Source organism: Rhinolophus sinicus, chromosome 16 (assembly GCF_057876585.1).
Source record: "Rhinolophus sinicus isolate RSI-liver-muscle chromosome 16, RSI-T2T, whole genome shotgun sequence".
NCBI lineage: Eukaryota > Metazoa > Chordata > Mammalia > Chiroptera > Rhinolophidae > Rhinolophus > Rhinolophus sinicus.
Genome location: NC_142516.1, coordinates 93006817 through 93033345, shown reverse-complemented (window position 1 = coordinate 93033345; position 26529 = coordinate 93006817). Strand labels below are relative to the sequence as shown.

At 36.1% G+C, this 26529-nt stretch overlaps 1 protein-coding gene across 6 annotated transcripts in view; it reads left to right on the top strand.

Moving 5' to 3' along the window:
• The window catches only part of PAN3 (poly(A) specific ribonuclease subunit PAN3), a 133628-nt gene that overhangs the window by 92475 nt on the left and 14624 nt on the right, over window positions 1-26529 (top strand). For 2 of the 6 annotated variants that reach the window (XM_019736448.3, XM_019736452.3), the window contains 9 exons: window positions 4017-4264; window positions 5342-5398; window positions 6555-6659; window positions 7490-7547; window positions 14448-14609; window positions 15109-15225; window positions 15313-15414; window positions 19394-19559; window positions 20663-20753. In XM_019736448.3, the coding sequence (XP_019592007.2) occupies window positions 4017-4264; window positions 5342-5398; window positions 6555-6659; window positions 7490-7547; window positions 14448-14609; window positions 15109-15225; window positions 15313-15414; window positions 19394-19559; window positions 20663-20753 (1106 nt within the window). The remainder of the gene's footprint in view (window positions 1-4016; window positions 4265-5341; window positions 5399-6554; window positions 6660-7489; window positions 7548-14447; window positions 14610-15108; window positions 15226-15312; window positions 15415-19393; window positions 19560-20662; window positions 20754-26529) is intronic. The other 4 variants (XM_019736451.3, XM_019736453.3, XM_019736449.3 and 1 more) reach the window with 3 other exon arrangements.

The window sequence follows — 26529 nt, the reverse complement described above, 5'->3', positions numbered from 1 at the left end:
CTTTCTTCCTTTTCTCCACTTCTCTTCCACACACAAGCTTGCCTTTTGCCTCTGTGGGCTGATAGTAGAAATTTTCTCCCCCTGTATTCATTGGTGGTGCAGTTTTTCCAGGCTCCTGGCTTTACAGTGGGATTTGAGTTCCGTTCACATTTTATGGGCTGAAGGCCATGTTTCGTATGTCCACATAGGCATTTAAAAGCCTCAACTTGTAGAGACTATATGTGGCCTACGTTGTGATTTTTCAAAACTTCCTGCAACATAACCTCATAATTCCAAATTCTGCCTTATTTTCTTGCTCTTGGAATTTTTGTTGTTATTGTTCTTTTCATCTCAGCTCTATTTTAAAATTTGGGTATTGTGTTTTATCTCGTAGTTCTATATATCCATAACATTGGTGTGGGTTAAGGGAGGGTATTCCCGTTAGCTTGGTCTTTCATTTCCCAAAAACTGTATTGCCCTAACTGGTTGGTTGTGTTTAGGAGGGCTGTTCATATTAATATTGTAACCGTTTAGTATAATGAATTCTGTCATTATTTACAAACCTTTTTTTGTTGGTTTTCTTGGGTTTTTCAGGTATAAAAAGAACCATGTCATCCAGAAACACTGACACTTTTGCCTCCATAAATTAGCCTTGAAATTTTTTATATCTCATTTCTTTATTTTGTTAATTGCTCTGGTTAATTTCTCCAGTGACCATTTCCATATTATTCCTCACTTTTATTTGAATTAGATACTTTTAAGAAGAATTTTTTCAAGAAAAAATTCTTGACATTTTAGAAACTTAATAAGAAATTATTATAGTGTAGTTATTATATATGATGTCACCAAAATGTCATTCTAAGAGTAAATTACAAAAAGTAATACAAAAGATAAATACAAAAATGAAATAATTCTAATTCACCGTTTTTAAAATACAAGTTTTTCATTCTTCTATATTGTCTCTTTTAGTATCCTCGTACTGTATTTGCTTAAGTGTTTTAGTGATTGAGTACCAGTTAATAGGGTGTTGTAATAACCACAAGTAGCACCCCTCTTCCCCCCTCCCCCCCCCGTATATAGAAAGATAAAACTTAGAAAGGAATATTTATGTGTGAGAGAGATGAAATTAAATCTGTTCATTTTAACCTACCTTTATTTTTAGCTACTCATTTCTGTGGTTCTACTTCATGGTATTTATAATTTCGTGTTGTATTTAGGCAGTGATATTAAATGTGTTGTGGTTGTTGTCTTCACAATACTAAGTACAGAATAACTGTCTCCAAGAAGATATGTGTGTATTTTATTCAATTATTTAACATGTTTATAAAATATTCTGGTGCACAAGGCTGTGCCTTTTGCAACTAGATTTGATATTTCTGTAATTTAGGGGTTAATTTTATTTTTAGCTTCCTATACAATTTAAATTTCCTGTTGGAGTTGCCTTATGGGTGGTGATAGTATTTTACATGTTTTATTTTGAATGTATTTAAATAACTCCAGCCAGGGTCAGCTCAAATACATGAACTCAGATTTCAGTGCTGCAATTTTGTATTAGAATAGCCACAAAATTAAAAATTCTTCAGAGAAGCCTTGTTACTTACAACTTGTAAATTCAACTATACATCAGTTTCCTTCTTAACTGACCTCAGATTGTTTTGGGGGAATCTCTTTCCATGTATTCAGTCTTAAAGAGAGATTCTCCCTTTTTGCCTCTTACTCACTCACCTGCTTTGCTGTCAGAAGCTGTCCCTTCACCGCATGCTACACGAGGAAACCACGCTGGCTGACACTACTTACTCAGTGTGAGGGTCCCCTTTCTAGTCTCTAGTATAAGACTTAGGGATGAGGCAGCTGTAGATATACTGACTGAGAGCACAGGCTTTGGAATCAAATACTAGATCTGAGTTTGAATCGCCATTCTTTTGTTTAATAACCTATGTTTGTCTTTATAGTAAGTTTAAAAGTTTTTTAAGTTAGTTTCCTCCTCTGTGGTGAATAGGATGTACCTACCTCACAGGGTTGTTGTGAGGATTTAATAGACTTACGTCCGCGAGACACTTTTATTGGTGCCTGACACATGGAAGGTGCTCAAGAACTGGGTTGCTGTTACTTCACTTAAAAGTAGTAAATCTACCTCTTCAGTAACTTGGCCACTTTTATCTTAGAAACTTTTAGAGACTAGCTTTAGGAAAACAACTAAATGCATTTCATATTAGATAAGTGGGGCTTATTTATCCTTTGAAAATAGTTTAGTAATCCTCCCAATTTTTGCTGCATGGATTAACCTGCAGTTAAATGTATAATAGAGTTAGAAAAACACAGAGAACTCTGGAACAGTTTTTAAAAACATTAGGCTTGTGTTTTAATATAGTAGCTTGGCTTCCTTATAAATAGTGTTTTTGTTTTGTTTTGTTTTAGAGGGGTTTTCGATTTTTAAAGCTTCTCTGAGGTACATTTAGTACCTACTTGAGAATTCCTGACCTATTTTAATGTTGGTGCAGTACATGTTGTGTTATAGCAGTGGGAGTATTACATTGGGGGTTTGGAGACGTGGGTATTTGAGGCCTGGCTTTGCTGTTGACTTTGCACACAGGTCCTTGGTCAAATAAAACCTCCTACGGCTCAGTGATGTGGTGCTTCTACCCTACGTCGCCTACCTACCGACTCAGGAATTTGCTCAGAAAAATGAGACAAAATAATTATGTGAAGGCTTTTCAGAAAGTGCAGAGGGCTCTCCAGAGTAAAGATAAATTGTTATCTCAGTTCTCACCTTACTTTTGTTCATTTAACATCTTTTCAGAAAACAGTGTTGGTACCTCACGAATTCTTAGAAATTGAGATCCATATCTCTGTTAATACTATTTCTGTGACCAGAGACATTTTGGTAACTTTTTTTTTGAATTGTGAGATGGTGTATGACTTCAGAGGTGGAGGATTTTAGTCGTTTCCCAAGGAGCCAGAAAACAGTTGCTGGATAAGCCAGTTGTTTTCAGGAAGTGTAACTGTAGCTCTAGAAACGCTTTTCACTCTCTGCTCAGAACTGATCACTTCCATTAAGCCTTTAATTAACTACTTGGTTTTAATTAATTTGCATCCATCTGCATTTATGCATGCAGTTCACAGTATATTAATTTGTATTTGAGTGTTTTTGTAAGTCATTTTGTCTTTTACATGTGATGACCTGGTCTTGTTTTCTCAGCTAGCTTGGAATCTCCTGAAGGGTAAAGACAATTGTCCTTCCCTTTCCTCACTACAGGTCATTCATTATACAGGATGCTCTCTCTAATGTTTCTACTGCTTGTGTGAGGGAAAACTTTCCCTGGAACAGAGTGCTTTCATTCAGTTGGCCTAATTTTACAAAGTATGCATCTGCAGAAAATTTCAGTTGTTTTAATTATGCCTATTTGGAGTTAAAGACAAAGGCATCAAAACAGTATACTGCTTGATTTTTAAAATGTGGTGTTTAAGCTGCCATACATTTCAACTAAGGCTAGACTTAGTTTTTTTGCTTTTTCAACCATTTTGTTAATTGTAAAAAAAAAAAAAATCTAGTAAATCTCATTAAATAGTTTGAATTTTAATACTGTAATATTTTAAGGAATGTGGTATTTGTATTGTTAATAGCTATAGTTTCAAATGATGCTTAACAAAAAGGAATTTATAAAAAAGCCTTTCTTTTATAAGAGGTATAATTTTATAAAGTGTCCCAGTTTATTTCTCATTTTTTAATTAAATTATTGTTGATTCATACTGTTGAAGTTTCTCATGTAAACCTTGATATGGAGGAGACTATTCTTGCATTAAATTTCCTAACTTATCAGGAAATGACTATATTTGAAAACAAACTTCTTTACATTTGTTTTCATCAGAGCTTTCTCTAATCAAAACCAGATAAACCTACATCTGTTATCTTTGTCCTTAAAGAATTTGCTAAAGATGATGTTTCTTCCAAATGAATGTTTGCATTTTATTTTACAGATTCTTTTTCTCTAAAATCAATTTTTGCTCCCTAAGAAATGTTTCTACATCTTCTTCAGGAATGTCGTTGTCTGCTGGGTCTTCCCCTCTTCATTCCCCCAAGATCACTCCACATACGTCTCCTGCTCCCAGAAGAAGAAGTCACACTCCAAATCCAGCAAATTACATGGTGCCTTCTAGTGCCTCTACACCTGTTAGTAACCCTGTGTCTCAGGCCCAGGCCTCCGGTCAGGTGATCCAAAAGGAAACTGTCGGTGGGACGACGTACTTCTATACAGACACAACTCCAGGCCCTTTGACTGGAATGGTATGTCTGCATTAAAGGAAGTTGTGGTGCTCTAATCAGTTTCTTCTTAATGAGATTAATGAGCAAGTTTGCCCCCCCCTTGCATCTTTTTATTGTGATGTGAAAAAGTGAGTATTTCATTTTCTAACTTAGATGCTAATTGTAAGCTTTTATCTCTTCAAAGTAATCTGTTTTTGCATTAAGAAGAACTCTAGTTTGGGGCATATCTGGTTTTAATCAGAAATTAGGTTATATTCAAGCTGTAGTTAGGATTCTGTAGCATGTTTTGCTTATGTGGTTACCCAGTATTGGTGCTAGCTGATGTTGATGTTTGCTGACATTTGTTTATAGGCAGTTTTAGCTCTAGTAAGAAGTTAAAGAAGGGAGATGGTTTCAGTAGTTACTGAAAGCAAACTGATGATAAACTCCTGCCTCAGGGAAGGCAGTGATTTAATAGTTAGATCTCTGGATGGTGGAGGATGTGTAGTGATAGGAGGCCTCCAATATGAATCATTCTTTAGGGGGCCTGATTCTGGATGAGGAAAGAGCTAGCTGTCAAGGAACCCTCAGGAGAGGAGGGGGCGGGGAAGAGTTGTCATGTTTTATAAATCGTATTTTTTAGCTTCGTTATTTTGTCCATATTCAAACTTATTTTTTAACTATAGAAAAATAAGTAGCAGATGGAGAGCTCATGACTAAAAAAGCCAAATTCCATTAAAATATGAAAGCTTATCTAAACCGTAGACATTTGACATGTTTATATGATAGGCATAGATGAAAGTATATTTGGATTTTGGTAAGCAGATTTTGATTCCACAAGTTAAATGAATGATTTATTTTGATTAATGTTTTACTAAAGGGCAATTTAAATGGAAAGACAACAGATTAAGAGTCCCAGTTCTGCCATTGTTTTGTGACTCTTGAATCTTGGTACCACTGGCACTGTTTCCCTAATTGTACATGGGGATAATAATACCTAACCACCTTATGAGAAATAAGTGGGAAAACATTTATAGAAGTACTTGTAAATAATGTGAATGCTTTTTTAAAAATAATAAAATAGCTAATAGTTTTTTGTTTTGTTTTGTTTTTGGTCAGAGATCTTTCAAAAGTTATCACAGAACACCTTGCCGAACAGAAGGTCAAATAATTGAGGTAGAGTAGAGACTTTCCTTGGTTCTTTCAAGTAAGAATTCCATCCATGTTTTACCTTTTGGGGGTTTATTATATTTTATAATTATTTACATTTTTATTTTATTATTTATAGAAAGAAGAAATTTAATCTATAAAGAGGTTCTTTTGTCACAAAACTCTCAGCTGTTTTTGTAGAGATTATATATGACACAGTTTTATGTTTTTAACCTTCAAACCACTCTTTAAAATATGCTCATGGTAAATGTGAGGTAGTTAAGCCAAACTGCTATCTGATGTGAGGAAACCAAGGCAAGAAAAAAAGGAGGTATTATTCTCCCTGCAGAGAGAAGTTAAAGGAAACAAGTATTGCAAAACACTTCCTGGTTGAGATTCAGAGCAGAATAATCATCTGAGGGCAACAGAAACTGGCTGAATTAATTTTTAAAAGAGAAAAGAAATGTTTGTTTCAGCTTTTAAAATGAAAGAATAGAGGAAAAGAAATTTAAGAATGTACTTTGATATTGTGTCGTGGACCAGTGAGGGGAAGGAGGAGAAAGCAGCGTGGTGGGAATCAGGAAGCTGGAAACAGATTTAGTAACCATTGTGGTTTGCTTAGAAGGTAAATATATTGTCGCACCCTTCTGTCCACTTAAGCTGCTGGCGCAGAGTAAATCGGTCCTCCTTACTTTGGCAGTTCAAAGTGCTTAACAAGTGTTTAGGTAACACTTACTTAGGTTGGCCATAAAAAGCCCGCAAGAGGGCAATTCTTTGGGTGGCCAGGGTGGTGTTACTTCATTATCTGACCGTACCCAAACACCTTTAATATCTGTTTTCTTCCTCTCTTCCAAGTGCTTTTAAGAATACTTGCAAACTGGAATAACGTTTCATCCAAAGAGCTACTTTTGCCTCTCATTGGAGCTTAAATTTCACTGTATCTGAAGAAGTGTTTCCTTTCTCATTGATTATTAAATATAAGATTATTTTTTAAATGAATTCATTCAGAAAGTATACTGGTAACAGCTGTTCTCTGAGATGTTTAATTCACTATCATTTAAAGATTTTTAAATGTATCAATTTATCACTGTCATTTAAAGATTCAAACTTTTATCAAATCATGATAAAGCTTATCCATTGAGAAAAATGGGTCCTTACATTTTATCCCTCCCTATCTTTTTAGGTATTTCCAAACTATCATATTTATCCTCCCACTGCACCTCACGTTGCTTATATGCAACCAAAAGCAAATGCACCTTCCTTCTTCATGGCTGACGAGCTCCGACAGGTACGTGTTCCCGATTCGATTCATGCTGGGGGTACTTAATGTCATTTGTGCTTTTAACAGAGACCTAACAGAAGGAACAGGCTCTTTTCAAAATCGTATTGTTTCATAGTCCTTAATCAAATATGCTGTACTAAAGCAGAGAGAATTTGTAAGTTCTAATTGACATTAATTTAAGGAAAGCTGTTTTTCAAGAGAATTGCAAGTAATTATGTGTTAGGAAATAAAATATAGAATGGCTATTTAAATGGGCCACGTTTCTGCACTTCATATCTGTGTATTGAAAGATTTCTTTGAAGTATATAAATAAATTATTTAAATCGTTTCTAACCTTCAGAAAACTTTTTGCTAATATCTACAGGTTGAGCATAGGGAGTTTGGCCCAGAAATAAACCTTTTAATATAGCTCAATATTTTCTGTAAAGTAGGTTTTGTAAAATATTTTTTTTGTTAAACTTAGATATTATTTGATATATAGAATTTCATTTTACGCTTAGATACTCAGAAGTATTTTTGTTTCACAGAAGTAAGTGCACTAGTATAATGTTCATAAAGTGACTTATTGAGAAACTTACAGTAGACCTTGGGTTTTCAGCCAGAGCATTAGTTATATGCTCTGGGTTATAGCTCAGTTACTTAAGTACCACCTTAGTTAGGGGCAGATATACCTAGTACTGGAATTTAGACATTTAGCCATTATTAGAAATGTTATTTCAGGATATCAACATTAAAAAATGCACATACCCAAAATATTAACACTTTCGTTATTTAGTTATAATAGAAAATCCAGATTTCAGAAGCTGTGTTAAATGTAAATATACTTGTTTTCTTAGGAGCTGATTAACAGACATTTAATAACAATGGCTCAAATTGATCAAGCAGATATGCCAGGTAAAATGCAAGTTGATTCATACTGCCTTTTAAAGGATATTATGGTTCTTTTGTAGTCCTGCATGTTTTTATCTTAAACTAGCTAATTACGACTTTATGAGTATATTTATTTGAAATCTACTTAAGAAGAGTTACAAGATGCCATTGATCATCTAATTTAAATTAATTCTACTTGTGATAGTATTCTAGTTTATCAAAAAAACTAGGTAGTTTTAGAATTCATGGTGATTTTCCTCCCTGTGCACTAGAATATTATTGTCTGCTGAAACTAATGAAGTATAGGTTCTTAAGCAGAAGGGAAAGGTGATTACTGATTCAATGCTTTAAAATGTCTTACTTTCTTCCTTAGAACAATCCTGTGACATAGATACTAATCTTGTTATCTCTATTTTACACGGGAGGAAAACTGAAGTTGCCAGGCAGGTTAAGTAATTGCCTTTGGGAACTGCTGAGCCAGGCTTGGAGTCTAGGTTTTTCTGACGGTACCACAGTGTTTGTAAGAGAACATTAGAATCTCTTTCCCCAGCTTATTCTTTTTATAGCACGATTAAATATGGTAATTTAACTAACATTTGTAAATAATACAGTAGGAATGCATTTGCCATAGAGACAATCGCAAAACCTGGCTGTAGTCAAGGATTCAGCACAGCCCACTGTCTATTTTGACTGCTCAAGACTTCAGAGGGTGTATGTCTGGCTACTGTGTCTTAAGGCTGATCTTTCCAGATTAGATGGGCAGGGAACTTAGCTGTCATAACCTTTGAAGTGGTCAGGTTAGGAGTTTTCCTTAATTATTTAGCATTGCCTTTGAAGCCCTAGGAAGGGTGAAAGGAAAAAAGAAAAAGGTTTATTTTTGCCAGTCCAATCTTTATGATTCCAATCATGTATAGATTATATGACTGTACATTAGACATTATCTGAAATTATAATAGAGTTATGAAAGAGCTGGATATAAGATTAATACATTTCAGTTGCAGTTCTATAGACTAGTAGCCTGTACTTCAAAATATAATTAAAAGAAAAGATGCTATTTATGATGGTTTCAAAATACCAATATCTCGGAATAAATACAACAAAAGATGTATAAGATCTCAATGGGGTAGATTTATTAAGATGTGTTAAATAAGATAAATAGAGTGAACTACTATATCCATGAGTAGGAAGTCATAATGATTAAGATAGCAATTTTTCTAAAGTGAGCTATAGATTCAACATAATTTTAGTCAAAGCATATGAGCTGTTTTTACTCAGAATACTTCTCACACCTAATTCGTGTCCTAACAATTTAATTGTTAAGGGCTCAGTCCCACAATATCACTCCTACTTAAGATGCTAGCTAAAATGGTGTACCCAGGGTACTCACACTTTGATCTGGCCAACTACAAATTTGAGGGTTGGCACACACACACAAACACACACCCCCCACCCCACCCCCAGGTTTGGTAATTTAGAATGACTCCCAGAACTCAGGAAAGCACTTTACATACTATTACTGGTCGATTGTAAAGGACACAACTCAGGAGCAGCCCAGTGGAAGAGATGCAGAGGGGGAGGGTGGAGTGGGGGACCTTCTTGCCATCTGGAGGTGTGCTACCCTCCCAGCACCTCAGTGGGTTCCCCAACTTGTAAACTCTCTGAATCTTGCTGTTCAGGAGTTTTTATGGAAGTTTCATTGTGTGGGCATGTGATTAAATCTTTGGCTCTTGGTGATTAACTCAGTCTCCAGCCCCTCTCCTCCCTGGATGTTGGTGAGGGTGGGGGGTGGAGTGGGGGGGTTAGGTAGGGCCGAAAGTCGCAAGCTTCTAATCAAAATTTGGCCTTTATTTAATTTATTTTTTTTATTACAACATAACAGAGCTTTTCATGTATATGATAAAATTTATCAAAGAGAAAAGGGCTAAGACTACCTACAGCACTTGGAAGATTATGATTAGGATTCTGAGTGTGTTGGGGATTGAGGTGGGGCTTGGTTTGAGTCTCTAGTCACTAAAACAATGTGGTAATGGCACTGGGGTAGAGAGATTGATTAAAGGAAAAGACTAAGGAGAGCCTAGACACATTCTGAGATAGAGGTGGCATATCAGTGGGGAGAGGAAGGCACTAGAAAAATGGCTTTCTTTATGGTAACAGGTAAAACTGGATCATTGTCTCACACCACATCCCAAAATCAACTCCACATAGATTCAGAACTTAAATGTTTAAAACAGAACTTTAAAACTCTCACTATAAAATACAAATGAATAGATTTAACACTTCAGGAGGGAAAAATTTCCTGTACAGGAGACAAAGATTATTGACTCTTAAAGAAAATACTGATAAATTTTACTAAATTAAAATTTAAAACAATCCAAAGATACCTATAGTAAAGATAAAATTTGTAAGAAATTATTTACACAACTGACAAGGAGTATAAAAAACACAAATCAGTAAGAGCCTAAACAGTCCAATAAAGAAAATGATCAAAGGCTGACAATAGGCATTTCAAGAACATAGAAATTCATATGACCAATAAATATAAGAAGAGATATTGGACATCACTGATGATACAAATAAAATAAAGTCTAACCATCTGAAGTGTTAGGATCTGGAGTCACAGGTTCTCCAGTGCATTGCTGTCAGTAGTGTAACTCGGTGAACCTGGTACCACTTTGGAAAACGTAAGTTGAATATCTCTGTTCCCTGTGATCCAGCAGTTCTGCTCTTAGATATAGGTAAAGTCCTACACATTATCAACCAGGAAATGTACAAAGTATCCATAATATCACTGCTTACAGTAGCAGGAAGCTTGATCAATTCACATGCCCATCTGAAGGACAGGGGATGAATTAACTGTGATCTTGTCAGACAGTGGGACATTATACAGCAGTTTAAACGAAGAAAGTGCTCTGACATGGAACAGTACAGAAGGATCTTAGTGATGTAGCATGAAGTACAAAAGTGAGTTGCAAGAGACTATATATAGCATGATACCTTTTTTATAAAGTTAACTAAAATTTATATGTATTTACTTACATTTATGGAAATACATGAGTATATGCATATACATGTATAAACACACACACACACATAATAAACTTTGGAGAACTACATGCAGGTGTAATGAAACTATATAAAGGGAAGGACAAGAAAGAGAAGAAAGGCAAAGATTGGTAGCGAGAACCATATGTTTAGATGTAAATTAAAGTCAAGGTCTGAGCTTTCATTTTGCCTGCTGAGCTTGTAGATGCTTATTATATTATTAAGAATAATTAACTAAATAGAAGCAGGCCATGTATAGACATGAACCAGCGATTTGAGTGTCACCAACTAAAGATTGTGGTTAATCCAATTCTCTGCACCTGGGTTTAAACAAGTTTTAATACGTGTTTTTTTCTGCCACTGCTCTAACTGATCTTTTTCATGTCTCATGTTTACTATTAACCTTTGTCACTTTGATTCATTTACTCATCTTTGGTATGGCTTTTTTCTGTTTCCATTCCATATGTTATACTCCCATCAAATTAGTACTTCTCATCTTTGAAATCAAAATTTATTTCATGTAGGTCAGTGGTTCTCAACCAGGAATGATTTTATCCCTCCTGAGTCATTTTGGCAATGTCTGGAACATTTTTGGTTGTCACAGAGGGCAGTGGGATGTGTAGAGGCCGGGGGTGCTGCTAAATGCCTGCGATGCACAGGGCGGTCCCAACAACAAAGAACGAGCCAGTCCAGTGTGTCAGCAGCGCGGAGGTTCGGAAACCGCCGTGGATTTACCCCAGTGGATCTCAGTCAGCATCTTAGATCCAACCTGTCATTCTGTGCGTTCTTTGAGGGGAAGTAGGGTTGAATAGAGGAAAGAAACTAAACATTTTTTCATTGTTTTTAATATTATTTTGTGGAACTAATATTATTTTAGTCGACCCTAGACTAAAAATTGGGGCTAAAATCAAGACTGCGGCTCCATGTAATTTTCCAAGTTGATTAGCTTTGATTTTTGATGCCTAGCAGCGATCGAGGCACCCCTATGCCCTTGATTCATACTGAATTTTGTGCACTTGTTAAATTGGGCTGGAAACCGGAGCAGAACCTGTCAATTAGTATTCCTGTCTATTAGTGGAAACGTGCAGTCTTTAAAGTTAATATTAGACTATATATGATTATTTCAGGGAGACTGGGAAATGTAGTGTTAAAAAAGAACTTTCTGAAAAAAAAGTGAAATGATGTCTAGATCTGAAAATGAGCACGTATTAAAGATTTTATTTAAGTCATGGGGGTCAGTCACATAAGACTTTATGAATCAAGGGTGACGAAATGAGTGTGCAAACTGGCTTTTGCATAGAGGAGGAGGGGAGTCAATTGAACCCCCACCAGGCAGAAGAGAATCTACCTGTGTGTAGGCAGGAATTACTTTGCAGTGCTGTCAGTAATCACGGCTTGCAGAGGTGTACATTATCTTCTATAGAATCAGAGTCAGACACTGGACGGATAGCCGTTAGGTAATGCGTAGTTTTACACTGCAGCCTCATTGTTTCCCCTGCACTATATGGAATTCAGGATGACTTGTTTGAAAAAGTAGGCACAGGAATGAAGGAGTTAAGAGCATACAATTTTTAGTTGATTGTGTCTCTCACATGATCTTGGTCCCACTGATGATGTGAGTTCCACTGCTTGGCAGAGTAAATTTCGGGTCCTTACTGTAGCATTTAAATTTCCGTGTGATTTAATCCCAGCACACCTCTCAGCTGTATCTCCACTCTGCGCCGCCTCTGTGGTGTCCTGTATTCTCCCACTACGTGAGATTTTGCCATCCCTGGACAGTGCACGCATTCAAGCCTTGTTTGTTGGTGGTGTTCTGTTCACCATAAAGTGCTCTCTTTCCGCTCGTTTTAGCTCATGGAAAGCAGCCTCATCCTTCATTTTGTAGTAAACATGCCAAGTCTGTGAGATCTTTCGTGATATCCTTGGGAATGGCTCCCTTCTCTGTGTTTCCATGTGTATCATCACCTTGGGAACTTGTTAGAATTGCAAATTCTTGGGCCCTACTTTAGATGCACTGGGTCAAAAACTCTGGACATGGGGCCCAGCAAGCTGTGTTCACAAGCCTCTAGGTAACTGTGAAGGGTGCTGAAGTTTTAAGAACCAGTTGCATGGTGAATTGTACCTTTTTAATAGCTATTTTGCCTTGTACTATATTTTATATAAATCTCTAACCTTCCTAAAAAGAACCCGTATTTCATTAATATGGGTTCACTAATAATACATAGTAGGTACTCAGTACATTTTTACTAATTTGAAGTTAATTGCTTATGAAATAGCTAGGAGACAAAATTTATTTATCATTTGTGGGAATTACACTGATCATTGAAATAAATAATAATAAATGAGCAAGTTACAGCTATCTTCACTTGTGTGTATACTTCCATTACACCGCCTTTATTTCAGTAGAACATGCCACTTGACCTTGGTTTGAAAGTTGAATCCATGTTTTGCGCTGTGGCCAGAATGCCATCTCAGGGTTAAGAGGACAAGACTACAGAATGAGAGCCCTGGGTTTGCATCTCTACGCCCTCTAGATGTGTAATCCTTAACTTTCCTTAATGAAGTAGGGAATCCTATCTCATAGGATTCAAGAACTAAAAGATAATGACTGAGCATTTGGCAAAGGCTGAGAGGTCCTTTTAAACCTGTCTTCTGGAATCAGAGTTTTCTTAATTGGGTTTCACCTGTGTTTCTCCACAGTCATAGATCAAAAATTATCAGTTGTCTTTTATTTGTGAGGTGTTTTTTTTTTAGATTTATTCATTTATCACTGTGTTTTAAAAACAGTGTTAAACATGTTTATTTTAAAATCTGGCAAATACAGAATAGTGTAGCGGAGAAAAATCCTCCCACTCAGTGGTTACCGTTGTTAAAGTTTTGCTGTATTCCTTTCTAGATGGTTTTCTATGCATATTCTGCATGTTCACTTATCTGCTTTTCACTTGAAATATCGTGAGCATTCGTAAGTCCTTCAAGACATCTCACAGCATGGAAGCTGTTCATTTGGAAAATGTAGTTGATTGTATCTGAGGCATTGAAAACTATTTGTCTTTTGGGATTGTAAAACTGATATATGTTTGTTCTAGAAAATAGGGAGCAATAAAGAAAGGAAAATAAATTGCCTGTACTCTGTAGAGAAACCAACCACCAAATACATTTTCATGTACAGCTTTCTAGCCTTTATAAGAAACAACAAATTGGGACTCACGTTTTTAATGCCTAGCAGAGTATCATGAGCAAATCCCAATGCATTATATTTCCTTAAACATAATTTTCCTTTCTTTGAGGAATATGGCAGGCATGGTGGTAATTTTAGTTTTTTCCTTTCATATTTTGCTAGGGTTAAAACTATGCTATTCCACTGAATGGTTGGAGAGTTTTAATACAGATTGCCGTATTTATACATATATAAGCACACAGACATACCACATATGCACACTCTCCAATTTAATGTTATTTGTTTTGAATTTCTTACGCATTCAAAACAAAAGTTCATAGCTTAACACCATTGTATAAATATATCTTATATAAAATAAAATGTTTAAAGAAGCAAAACCTATCTTGATTTTTATTCAACATCAGAATCAGAACTGTTTAATGTCTCTAAGTGATAAATTATTTCTAATGTTTGTTGTATTGTACTATAAAAGATAAATATTTTTGAGTGCATGAAATCTAGTTATTCTTTGGTTGTTTTATAATGCCTGTTTTTATTGATAGTGAAATCAGTTTGTTTTATATAGAGTTATAAATGTTGACACTGTTCTTGAGTACAAGTGTGTGTTGATACTAGTGGTTTATAGATTTGATTTCTTCTTTATTACTCTGAGAGATTTATGAATGCCTCTGAGTTAAAAGTCATCTTCCTGTGAATTACTCTAGCAGTCCCTACAGAAGTTGACAGCTACCATAGCCTATTTCCTCTAGAACCACTGCCACCGCCCAACCGGATACAGAAATCCAGTAATTTTGGATACATTACATCTTGCTACAAAGCTGTAAATAGCAAAGATGATCTGCCATATTGCCTTCGGAGGATACATGGTAAGGGCGATAAGCTTTCCTCTTTTAGGAGCATATGATTGAGGCTAAGGTTATTCAAACGTTCTTAAATATTTCTATCTGTTTAATACATGAGTTTAAATGATAATGAATAAATTTATGGTTTCATTTGGAAATTAGTATCTCATAAGTGACATATATACCTGGGGTGCCAAAAAAATGTATACAAGTGGACACTTTGATCATCGTTGCTCAAGCCGTAGTTCACTGTAATCAGAAGTGTCTGGACGCTGATGGGAACCACTTTGGCACCTCTTGTCATTGCAGAAGTCAAATGTGACTTGTATTCATCTTTTGTCATTGGTATATAGTGATTATTACAATTTTAATACAGTTTTCCTTTCTTAAAATATGTATACAGTTTTTTGGCACCCTCTGTATATATAATATATAAAAAACATGGCTTTTTCTTCACATTTCTGATGGAATAAGGGGGGGGGGATGCCATTTCCAGTTTAGTAGAAAAAATTCTCTTTTTCAGGTTTTCGTCTTGTTAACACAAAGTGCATGGTGTTGGTCGATATGTGGAAAAAAATTCAGCACTCAAATATTGTAACGTTGCGTGAGGTATTTACCACTAAAGCATTTGCAGAGCCTTGTAAGTACTTCGTAATTGTCTTTCTGCATGTGGGCCTCACTGTTTGAAGCCAGATTGCAGTAATGAGTGTTTGTGTTTTATTTTAAGCTCTTGTGTTTGCGTATGATTTCCATGCTGGAGGAGAGACTCTGATGAGCAGACACTTTAATGACCCTAATGCTGATGCCTATTTCACAAAGAGAAAGTGGGGTAAGAAAAAGATGCAGGCGAGCTGTATTTTGATCAATGTTTTTGCTCTGTGGAGAGTCATTTTGTGTTTTAAAATACATGTTAATTATCCCTGTAGTCATTCAGCTAAAATACCTTATTGCATTTGCAAAAAAATTACCTTAAAGAAATGTTGTCAATCTGTAACAAGTTAGGAAATAACGTAGTATGTGTATAGCCGGAGATGAAGATAGGTTGGGAAGGACTCATAGATATATGGAATTTCAGTAACTGAGAATATGATAAAAGGTTTATCCTCTTAATTTTTTTCTTTTAAAAATATGCTTTCTGAATAGAGATGATTTAGAAAATTCAGTAAATTGAAAAATAACCTCTGTGGCTTCAGCACATAAAACACAACTATTATTGGTCTCTTGGTATATTTCTTTCCAGTCTTAGTGTCTTTTGTTTGTTTGTTTCCTTTCGCATTGTTTTTCTTTTATTCTATATCATACTGCATTTTTCATTTATTACAACATTTTCCCCTTAATTTTTATATTTTCTGAATATAATTTAATGACTTCCACGGAGTCCAATGTGACTGTGTATCGTTTATGAAATTATTTCCCTAATTATTTAAAGGTAAGGTTCCGTGTCACTTAAAGAATTAGTCTTCAAAATAAATTTTATTTAAATGGGGAGTATTTTCTTTTTTTGCCCCTTTCTAGTATTTGCCTAAAGAATTGTTCTGTAGTTCAGATATTGCAAAGAACCAAAATGTTTTAATTACATTCTAACAAATGTTTATGAGAGGGTAAGTCATTTCAGAGTAAAATTAAATAATTTTGAGATATCAATTTGTTATTTAAGAAGGGAATAGGGTATGCATCATTTTCTTATTTGGGGTCAGGAAAGAAGCAGTGCATTCTTTGCCATGATTTTCAATATGTTAAAGATTTTCTTGAATACACGTGTAGAGAAACTAAGGAGGGAGAAAGATTTGAGTCCACATGATAGTGTCTTTTGGATTGTGACTCCTTTAAGGATTCTAATTATGGATAAGAAATATTACTTCTGTTTATTTGTAACTTTGCTTTCTGACAGTTGAAAGAAGAAAGCTGTGGTTACATGGCTGTTCCACATTAAAAATCTGGTCATATAGTGTGGTCATTTTTTTTCCCTTTGCCATGTCATCTGTAGACACATACATAATTTTGTTGAAGGGGATGTGGTGTGACTTTTCTTATAGATGCATATAGCTGTAGTTGTTCAAGTTTATTTTGGTAATACCACCTGTGAAATGACTGTTGGCTGTAATTTATAGCTCGGTTTCTCAACCTCGGCCCTGTTGACACTTGGGGCTGGATAGTTATTTTTGTGGGGCCGTCCTCGGTATTGCAGGATCTTTAGTGGCGTCCCTAGCCTCTGCCCACTAGATGCTAGTAGCAACCCCCTCCTCCAGTTTTGACACCAAAAATATCTCCACATATTGCCAAATGTCCCTTGGGGGGGGGGGGCAAAATGACCCCTGTTGAGAACCGCTGATTTATAGCAAGCACGCCTTTCCAGCTTCTTTTGTATCTTACTTACTCTGTTTTTGGTGTTGACTGATAATTTGATATAATAGTTTTACATTTTCACAGGAATCAGTCCCTTTTTCTAATATTTCAAAGTATTGTTAGCATGGTAGTAACTTCCCTAAACCATACCACATACACTTTAATTTACAGCAACTTCTAACACAAGACAATCTCTGTTCTCCCAATGTGAGTATTAAAAAAAGAAGAAAAAAGGCCAGTGTTTGTATAAATTTGTAGAGACATAAATAGGACTCTAATGTTATATTATTTAACTTAGCACAAAAAAAATTGCATATTATAAGAAATATACTAATTTAGGAAGTGGGAATAATAATAATACCATACCATGTAGGAGCAGGGATATGAGGTTTAAAATGAGAAGATGTGGGACTAGACAGACTCCGGCACGCAATAAGCCCTGTGCTGTAAATACCCTTCTCCTTGTTACCGCATTTATTAAATATTAGTTTTATTTAAACTCTTCATAGTCATCTTTGACATTTTCTTGGCATTCATCACTAGAGCCACTTTTTTTTTTTTTAATTGGGGAATATTAGGGACAGTGTGTTTCTCCAGGGGCCCATCAGCTCCAAGTCGTTGTCCTTCAATCTAGTTGTGGAGGGCGCAGCTCAGCTCCAAGTCCAGTTGCTGTTTTCAACCTTTAGTTGCAGGGGGCGCAGCCCACCATCCCATATGGGAATTGAACCGGCAACCTTGTTGTTGAGAGCTCGCGCTCTAACCAACAGAGCCATTCACCTGTACCTCTGGCAGCTCAGCGGCAGCTCGTTGCCTTCAGTCTAGTTGTGGAGAGCGCAACTCACTGGCCCATGTGGGAATCAAACTGGCAACCCTGTTGTTCAGAGCTCGCGCTCTAACCAACTGAGCTGCCTGGCCGCCCTAGAGCCACTTTTTGAGTCATCTACTACTGTTTTCCAGATTTTGTTTTCAGTTTTAAGGGATAGCAATTTTTGAATTTCGTATTTGCTTTTTTCTGGAAATTTTATCCTAAGCCATTGGTACCTATTTGCTATTTATTATCTCCACAGTTAACCAGTTTATTGTGTTGCTTTTAGACCTGATTCACAAAAGGTTTGTTTACGACCATATGAATACTTGGACTTACAAGGTTATATTTCCTGAAATACAGGAGTCCACCCTTATCTGAAGGGGCTATTTTCCAAGACCCCCTGTGGATGCCTGAAATCACAGATACACAACACACACGCAATGTTTCTTCCTATACATACACACCTGTGATAAAATTTAGATTATAAATTAGGCACAGTAAAATATTAACAATAACTAATAATAAAATGGAACAATTATATAACAGTATACTGTAATAAAAATTATGCGAATGTTGTCTTTCTCTCTCCCGCTCTGTCTCTCTCTCTCAACATATCTTACTATATTTACCCTTCTTATGATGATGTGAGATGATGAAATGCCTAGGTGATGAATTGAAGTGAGGTGAATAATGTAGGCATTGTGATGTAGTGTTAGGCTCCTAATTGACCTGAAGATACGTCAGAAGGAGAATGTCTGATTTGGGAGATCCTGGACCATCAAGCCATGACAAACGATGTCAATGGCTGGGTGTCAGGAGCAGACAGTGTTGATGGTTGGGGCAATTTAATATTTTTGAACCCCCGTTGACCGTGGGTTACTGAAACCATGGAAAGCGAGACTGTAGATGAGGGGGGCTGCTGTAATTATAAAATCTAGATTCAATTTATATGGTTCCTTTTCTATTGATTTAAGGGGTAACAATGACCCAGAAAATATCAGGAAGCACTTATAAGAGGTGATAGAATCAAAACGATTACTTTTCATGGTAGACCAGATTATTTTTGTGTTTCATCATTATACATAAGTGACATTCATTTATGTTTTTGTGAATTGGATATTATATCTGACTGACATGGCTGTAATAAAAAAGGCTGAGCAGTATGAGGAGAATAAGAAAATATTCAATATAAATGATGGTAGGGACTCATTTTCCTCAATCCACAGAATGAACAGTTCTCACATGCCTCAACCATTATATAGGCTAGGATTACCCACATTGTAAGTGAAATAATCTCCGTAGTTCATTTTTAATCAGAATTTACATTTATTTGGTTCACCATTAAATATAAATTCTTTAAATCTTTGTTTATTATTCAATAATTACAATGGTCACAGAGAAGAGCAGTTCGGTGAGAGCTCTGCCACTGCTGATGATATGAAGGTATAATCTCCTAAACAGGAAATGAAGGGTTTGTCTCTTAAATTCTTACTAATAGACTAAACTTAAATTCTATGTATATACATATGTATAAATTGGCAAGTTGTGCCATGAATGCAAATTAATTTTCTCTGTTAATTTTGGTTTGAATGTTTTAGTCTTTTAGTTGGTTACTTAAATGCAGATGTCTTTTTTGTTTTTATTTGCTTTATAGGTCAACACGATGGACCATTGCCCAGACAGCATGCCGGATTGTTGCCAGAATCTCTTATTTGGGCATATATTGTCCAACTCAGTTCTGCATTGCGTACCATTCATACAGCAGGTTTGGCGTGTCGTGTTATGGACCCAACAAAGATTTTGATAACTGGCAAAACAAGGTACTAGCATTTTGAGTTTTGGCTTTCTTTCCCGAGAATCTACCCTGTGACAGCTTTTAAACAGAGCATGATGATTTGTCTTAATTCTCCCTTTTCATATATTCCATCCAGAAAAACTGCTGTGACTTTGAGTTCATTTGTAAGTTTTAAAAAAAAATGTTGAATTCTTAATAAAGTGCCTGGTTATTAACCAAGAATCTTATATGGGTTTGGGAGGTATGTATGGTTAGGGTTGGGAGATATAGGAGTAATATCAATACAGCTTTTTCTATGTACACCTGTGGTTCTCAACTTTTAGCATGGGTCAGAAATTACCTGGAGGGCTTGTTAAGCACAGAATGAGTTCTTGTTCAGGAAATCGAGTGGGGCCTGAGAGCTTGCATTTCTAACAAGTTCCTAGGTGATGCTGTTGCTGCTGATTGGGTCCTGTGCTTTGAAAACCACTGAGAGAGAGTTAAGTACACAGACCTAGACTTCAGCAAAGTGTCATTTGAGTTGCTGTAACTTTGAGAATTGTCTTGGGCCATGTAGCATAAAGATCTCAGGATCTCGTACAGGTGACCTGGCTTCATATCCTGGCTCTGTTAGTTACTGTGTCTGTGACCCCGAGCAAGTTACCTAATTTCTATGTATTCAGTAACCTTATGAGACAGGTACTATTACTATCTCCGTTTTCCACATTTATAAGGTACCTATCTCAAAAGATTATTGAGAGCATTGAATGAATCAACACATGTGAAATGCTTTGCATGATGCCTAGTACATCTTCAGCAAGGGGTAGGAAGCTAACTCGTTCTCTTTTCATGAATAACTAATCAAGCAGCAGCTTGGTGCAGTGAAAAGACCATTGGCCTAGGCATCCAAGATGTGACTTACAGTCCTGGCTTTCGTAGCTTTAGGTCTGTCACTTGATATCTGAGAGCTTTAATGTCCTCCTCGCTGAAATAGTAGTTGGTAGAGGTTATATGGGGGTAGGAGAGGAGGTCCGAGTAGATGATATTCTGAGATCCTTCCAAATATTGCAGGAAATGTTAAATTTCCACTAGTGTATCATTTTAAAATCTCATTTTAATTATTTTCTTTAAATTTTCTGGTCTTTAAAGGTTGCGAGTAAATTGTGTGGGAGTATTTGATGTTTTAACATTTGATAACAGTCAGAATAATAATCCATTGGCATTAATGGCTCAATACCAGGTGAGTAATAATTAACATAAATATATTTAATAATTTAAGGCTTTTTTTTTTTTTAAGACAAATTTTGTTTATTTTAAAGTACTTCAGGGTTTTAAGTCTAGACTTCAATTTATTCTGGGGCAAACTTTGAGCATGTATTTCTTCATCACTGTGATGTCGTTAGTCTGGAGCCCTAATGAGTTGGAATATACAGATCTGATGACGGCGTCAGAGACTCTAGCTGCTCAAATGAAAATGTATTTATGTGTATGTGACTGGGAAATTTGTCCTCAGCAGGGATTAAAGCAGATGAATTGGTCATCTGAATGAATTACATTAAACGAGATTTTACTTCTTTTTATTTCTTTAATGTATTACAATCACACCTATCACACCTGCTATTTTTGCTTTTAGAACAGTTGTCCCACTACCAATCTGAAGATTTTAGAAATATTTTCAAAGGAATAGTGTTGCGTTGCCATTTTTTGAAATAATTTGTTTCTTTTGCTTAATCAGAGCCTATCACTCGCTTCTTGTACATTATCAGAATTTGGTTATAGTCTGATCTCGTAATAGTGCGGGTTTCGACCTCATTATGTTCTTAGCTATTTATTTCTTATTTCTTGATGAATCTGAAATGTAGGAGAATAAGAACCTGTGTTACATGTAGCTGCTTAACCTTTGTTACTCTGTGCAAGTGACATTGCTGTTTAAAGTATATGTTTCAGATTATTCAGTTTGTATTACAGTGCTTCACATTTTTTGGAGGCTATGCGACTGTTTTAAGACAGTGTTAGTTTTTTTATGTGTGAGAAATTTTTGGTGTTTCTGAACACTTATGAACTCACAGAGGTTTGATATAAGGCAACACCTTCCCTCCCCATTGCCCTTCTCATTTCAACTTCTTTTGTTTGAATCTGGAAAGATTTTAGTTCACTTTATTATAAGACAAAATTTCAGAACAAAAAGGAAAGGACAGACTGAGAAGTAGAGTCTAAGTAGGGTTTAGTATTCCAATTCATGCATAAACCCTTTGCTACTGAACCATGGGCAGTGAGGTCCCCAAGACTAAGAGCCACTCATCACAGTTAGTTGTATGCGGACGTTTTTTCCTTGGATGAGAGGCTTTTCATTTTTTTTAATTTAAGTATATATATATATATATATATATATATATATATATATATATATATATATATATTTGGTATACAATCTTATATTGGTTATATTAGTTTCAGGTGTGCAATATAGTGATTCAACATTTTTATACCTTACAATGTGATCACCTCACTAATTTTAGTAACATCTGTCACCGTGCAAACTCATCACAATATTATTGATATATTCCCCTTCCCCTTTTTACACATCCTTCTGGTAACCATCCCTTTGGTCTTTGTTTCTGAGTTTCTTTCTGTTTTGTTTTTAGATTCTACATGTAAGTGAAACCATGTGGTATTTGTCTTTCTCTGCTTGACTTACTGTGTTTCCCCCAAAATAAGACCAGGTCTTATACTGCACTTTCCCGAAAATAAGACTGGGTCTTATATTAATTTTTGCTCCAAAAGACACATTAGGGCGTATTTTCAGGGGATGTCTTATTTTTTCATGTACAACAATCTACATTTATTCAAATACAGTCATGTCATCTTCTGGAACATCATCATAACATACTAAAATGTGTCTGTCTGGCTGACAATTTTAACGTGCTTATTTTTGGGGTAGGTCTTATTTTCGGGGAAACACGGTATTTCAGCATAATACCCTCTAGGTCCATCCTTGCAAATGGCAAGATTTCATTCTTTTTATTGCTGCATAATATTCCTGTGTGTGTGTTTGTGTGTGTGTGGGTGTACACCACATCTTTATCCATTCATCTATTGTTGAATACCTAGGTTGCTTCCATATCTTGGCTTTTGTAAATAAAACTGGACCACTTTCTTATACAATGTACAAAAAATAAACTCAAAATGGGTTAAAGACTTAAATGTAAGGCCTGAAACCACAAAACTCCTAGAAGAAAACATAGGAAGTAAACTATCTGACATCAGTCTAAGTGATACCTTTTTGGACACAGCCCTTCGTGTGTTTAAAAGCAAAAACAAACACAGGGGACTCATCAAACAAAAGCTTCTGCACAGCAAAGGAAACCTTCAACAAAACAAAAAGGCAATCCACTGAATGGGAGAATATATCTGCAAATGATATATCTGATAAGGGGTTGGTATCCAAAATGTATGAGAAATGCATACAACCCAGTAACAGAAAAATAATCCAGTGGAAACATGGGCAGAGGACATGAAAAGACATTTCTCCAAAGGCACACAGATGGCCAACAGACACATGTAAAGATGCTCAACATCACTAATTATCAAGGAAATGAAAATCAAAGCCACAGTGAGGTATCGCCTTACTCCTGTCAGAATGGCTATTATCAAAAAGTCAACAAACAAGTGTTGGTGAGGACATGGAGAAAAGGGAACCCTTGCACACTGTTGGTGGGACTGCAAACTCGTGCAGCCACTATGGGAAACTGGGCGGGTTCCTCAAAAAACTAAAAATGAACGCATCATACGACCCAGCAATTCCACTTCTGGTTATTTATCCAAAGAAAACGAAAACACCACGTCGAAAGGACATGCACCGCTGTGTTCATTGCCACGTTATTTACAATAGCCAAGATAGGCCTGCAGACTTGTAACATCCTCCTTTACCTGTGCTTGTGCCCACCTCACCTCCACAGCAGCCAAGCTGCCCTGGTCGGCAGCGCCACCTAGTGGGCACCATATGGAAGACTACGTTTTCCCCCTGCAGCGACTGGCTCCTGCCTAAGGGAAAGATTTGCTCCTTCTTTCTATCTAGGGTGGTTGTTTCTTAGCTACTTTCCTTCTTATCTCTGCCTTACACTTAATTGCCTACCTAATTGGCTCTGAAGATATTTCTTCATAATCTTTGTGCTGCTAAAAGTGACTGATTGTTGATTATTAAAATGCTAGTGATCTTCATATATCCAGAAAAACAATAAATTTTTGGAGAGAAGTTAGACATTATTTAGAATCAGTGCCATCAATCTCTGTTGCAAGTATCTGGAAACCCCATGTCCGCATTAAAAAACAGCCTTATAGTATCTCATTTTCTCTATTCTGAATAGAGGTCCTTTTTATTTTCATTACTAGTATAAAATAAGATTAGTTTGATTTTTTTTTCTTTATCACAGCAGTATTTTCCATTTTTTTCTTTGCAAATGTACGTTATTTCAGTTATGTTATGGGTTATGTAGTTACTTTGAAAAAAATTCTTCATTAGAAATAGTAATCCCAGAGTTCCAAACAAACAACTTTTAATTAAATAAGCATTGGGGCAACTGATTGGTGAGTCAGCACCTGCCTTCATTCATAAATGCAGGCTACTTTCAACCCATTGTCACTTTCCCTTTATTTTTCAGCAGTAAAGGATCGATCAGGTTTTTTTTCCTTACTTTTTAGGGGGTGGCTATGTGTGTGTGAAAGATTTTTCATACAGCTTATGGTAAGGTACAGGAGAGAATCCAAGATAGTCCTAAACGGGGGTTGTGATTTTACAGAGAAGAGGGCCAATGAGAAAGGAGTGCATTGTTTCTTGTAGCCTATTTTTCATAGTCTGTTTCAGACACGTGACTAGAGACTGACTTTCAGTAAAATGGACATAAGTAGAGCCATAGATAGAATCAGAAAAATCAAGAAATCAAGAATCAGGAAGAAACTGAAAATAAGTTGGGGGGAAAACCTCCAGAATTCAACAAATGGGGGGAAAAGCCAGATGGAGGGAAGAAGCAAAATAACAAATAGAAACTTATTTAGCTGGGAAACAAGGAGAGGAGAGAGAGTTACTGAGTTTTTATGATATTAAAGTCAATTAAGCAGGACTTGATTAACCTTTTTTTAAAAAAAATCCATTCTAATTTAATTTGGATTATGTGACATATTTTATTTCTAATAGTGGGTATTTCCACCTTGAGTCAGCATTAAGAAGGTAGTGGGATGTACTCAGATCAGATGTCCTTAGTTTTTTAAACACTTGCAGTCCTTCAGCCGTCTTGGACTTTTGTTTTCCTATCTCATGGTAGGGAATAATGGAATGTTCTAAGTAGGAGGTTTCATTAGAGCATCAGCTCAGGGTGGAGCTAAACTGAAAATTCTTCATCCTGTTTTAAGGGTTGGGAGGCTGTGTGCTGGTACATGCTGCTCAGAAACTTCATAAATAATAACCTGCAGTGTGCTTTGCTGATGACATTGGATTGCAACACTTGTAGAAATTTCCAGTCAGCTTCTGCATGCCCTGATTTCTCTTGACCAACATGTTTATGATTTCATTAATATAGCTTGCAGTGTTTTACTTGATCTTGAGAATGACTGAGGGACACCCTCGCTGCATTCATTTATGGCAGTGCCCTCCAGGGAACAAAGATGGCAGCAGCAGTGCTCCTGCCACCTTCCCTCCTACCGCTCTGGGCTGCTAACTCTGTACCTAATGACATTTTAAAAAGTTTCTCTGGCAGGAATCGTTAGTATCTCTGTCCTGATAGGTTCAAAATAGTTTGTTTTTCTAATCAGTTTTTCCACTGACTATAGGATCTCAAGTTCAAAGTATCAGATTTCACAAATGCTAATTTTGGATACATTTTTAAATTTGAACTTTGTCATGTTATTTTTAGTAATGGAGCTTGACTTCCTTATACTTTATTATTTGGGTAGAATATTGTTAAAGATAGCTGTATAGTGCTAAAGTTTCATTAGTGATTGCCTTGAAATATATTTTGCAAATATACCATTTACATACATTCCACAAAACCAGTAGTTCTCAACCCTGGCTGCATATCAGAGTGTCTTGTGGAAGTTTTGAAAAATACCAACACCTAGAGCTTGCCGCAGACTAATAACACCAGAACTGGGATGAGGGGATGGCTGCTAGGGTATTTTTTCTGTGTTTTTTAAGCTCCTCAGATGATTTTAATGTATAGCTAGGTTTGAAAACTCCTTATACTAAACCAATATTCAGCAAATGAACATGTATCCAGTAATTCAGATAAGATCTCAGATTTGGAAGAGTTATGGAAGTCTTCTGTAGAAAATTACTTCTCATGATTTCGTTTAACTCTGAGCTACTCCATTCTCCCAGGTCTATGATTATTATTATTATAATAGTTACCTGCCAAGCAGGGCCACTTGGGGCGACCATTTGGAGTTATGATAGGTAATGGAGAGCTTACCTCAATTCAACCAGCTGTCTCTTGAAAATCCTTTTAGAGGGAAAGCCTCAGAGTGGTAAATCCTAAAAAAGAAAAAAGAAAAAATGGAGGAAACCAAGGTGGTTACAGAGCTGAAAGATCAGTTGCAGTGTTAGTAAAATTGTCCATTTAGAACATTGACAGATGGGATGTCATGGGGTTTGCAACATTTTCAATGTTCTACAGAACGTTCTCTGAAATCAGGTAATGCTGATGTTATGTTTAGAATAATGGAATAACTTGTCTTCAAACAGTTCTTCAAACTCTACTGTATTTTAGGCATTGTGGAAAATGGGAAAAGTACATATCGTCAATTGTCATGATCATAGTAAACCAAGTGTCTAGTAACCAGCCTTAAATTTCTTGTAATCGTAAGATTATCAGCTATATTTAATTAAAAAATTAAAAACAAAAATTAAGGCAGCAATTCTGTGTTTGGCATTTGAATTGCTTGGAGTACTGTTTCTCACAGTACAGCCGTGGACTTCCTTCACCGGAATGACCTGGGTGCAGTGAGAAGCCCAGACCTACTGA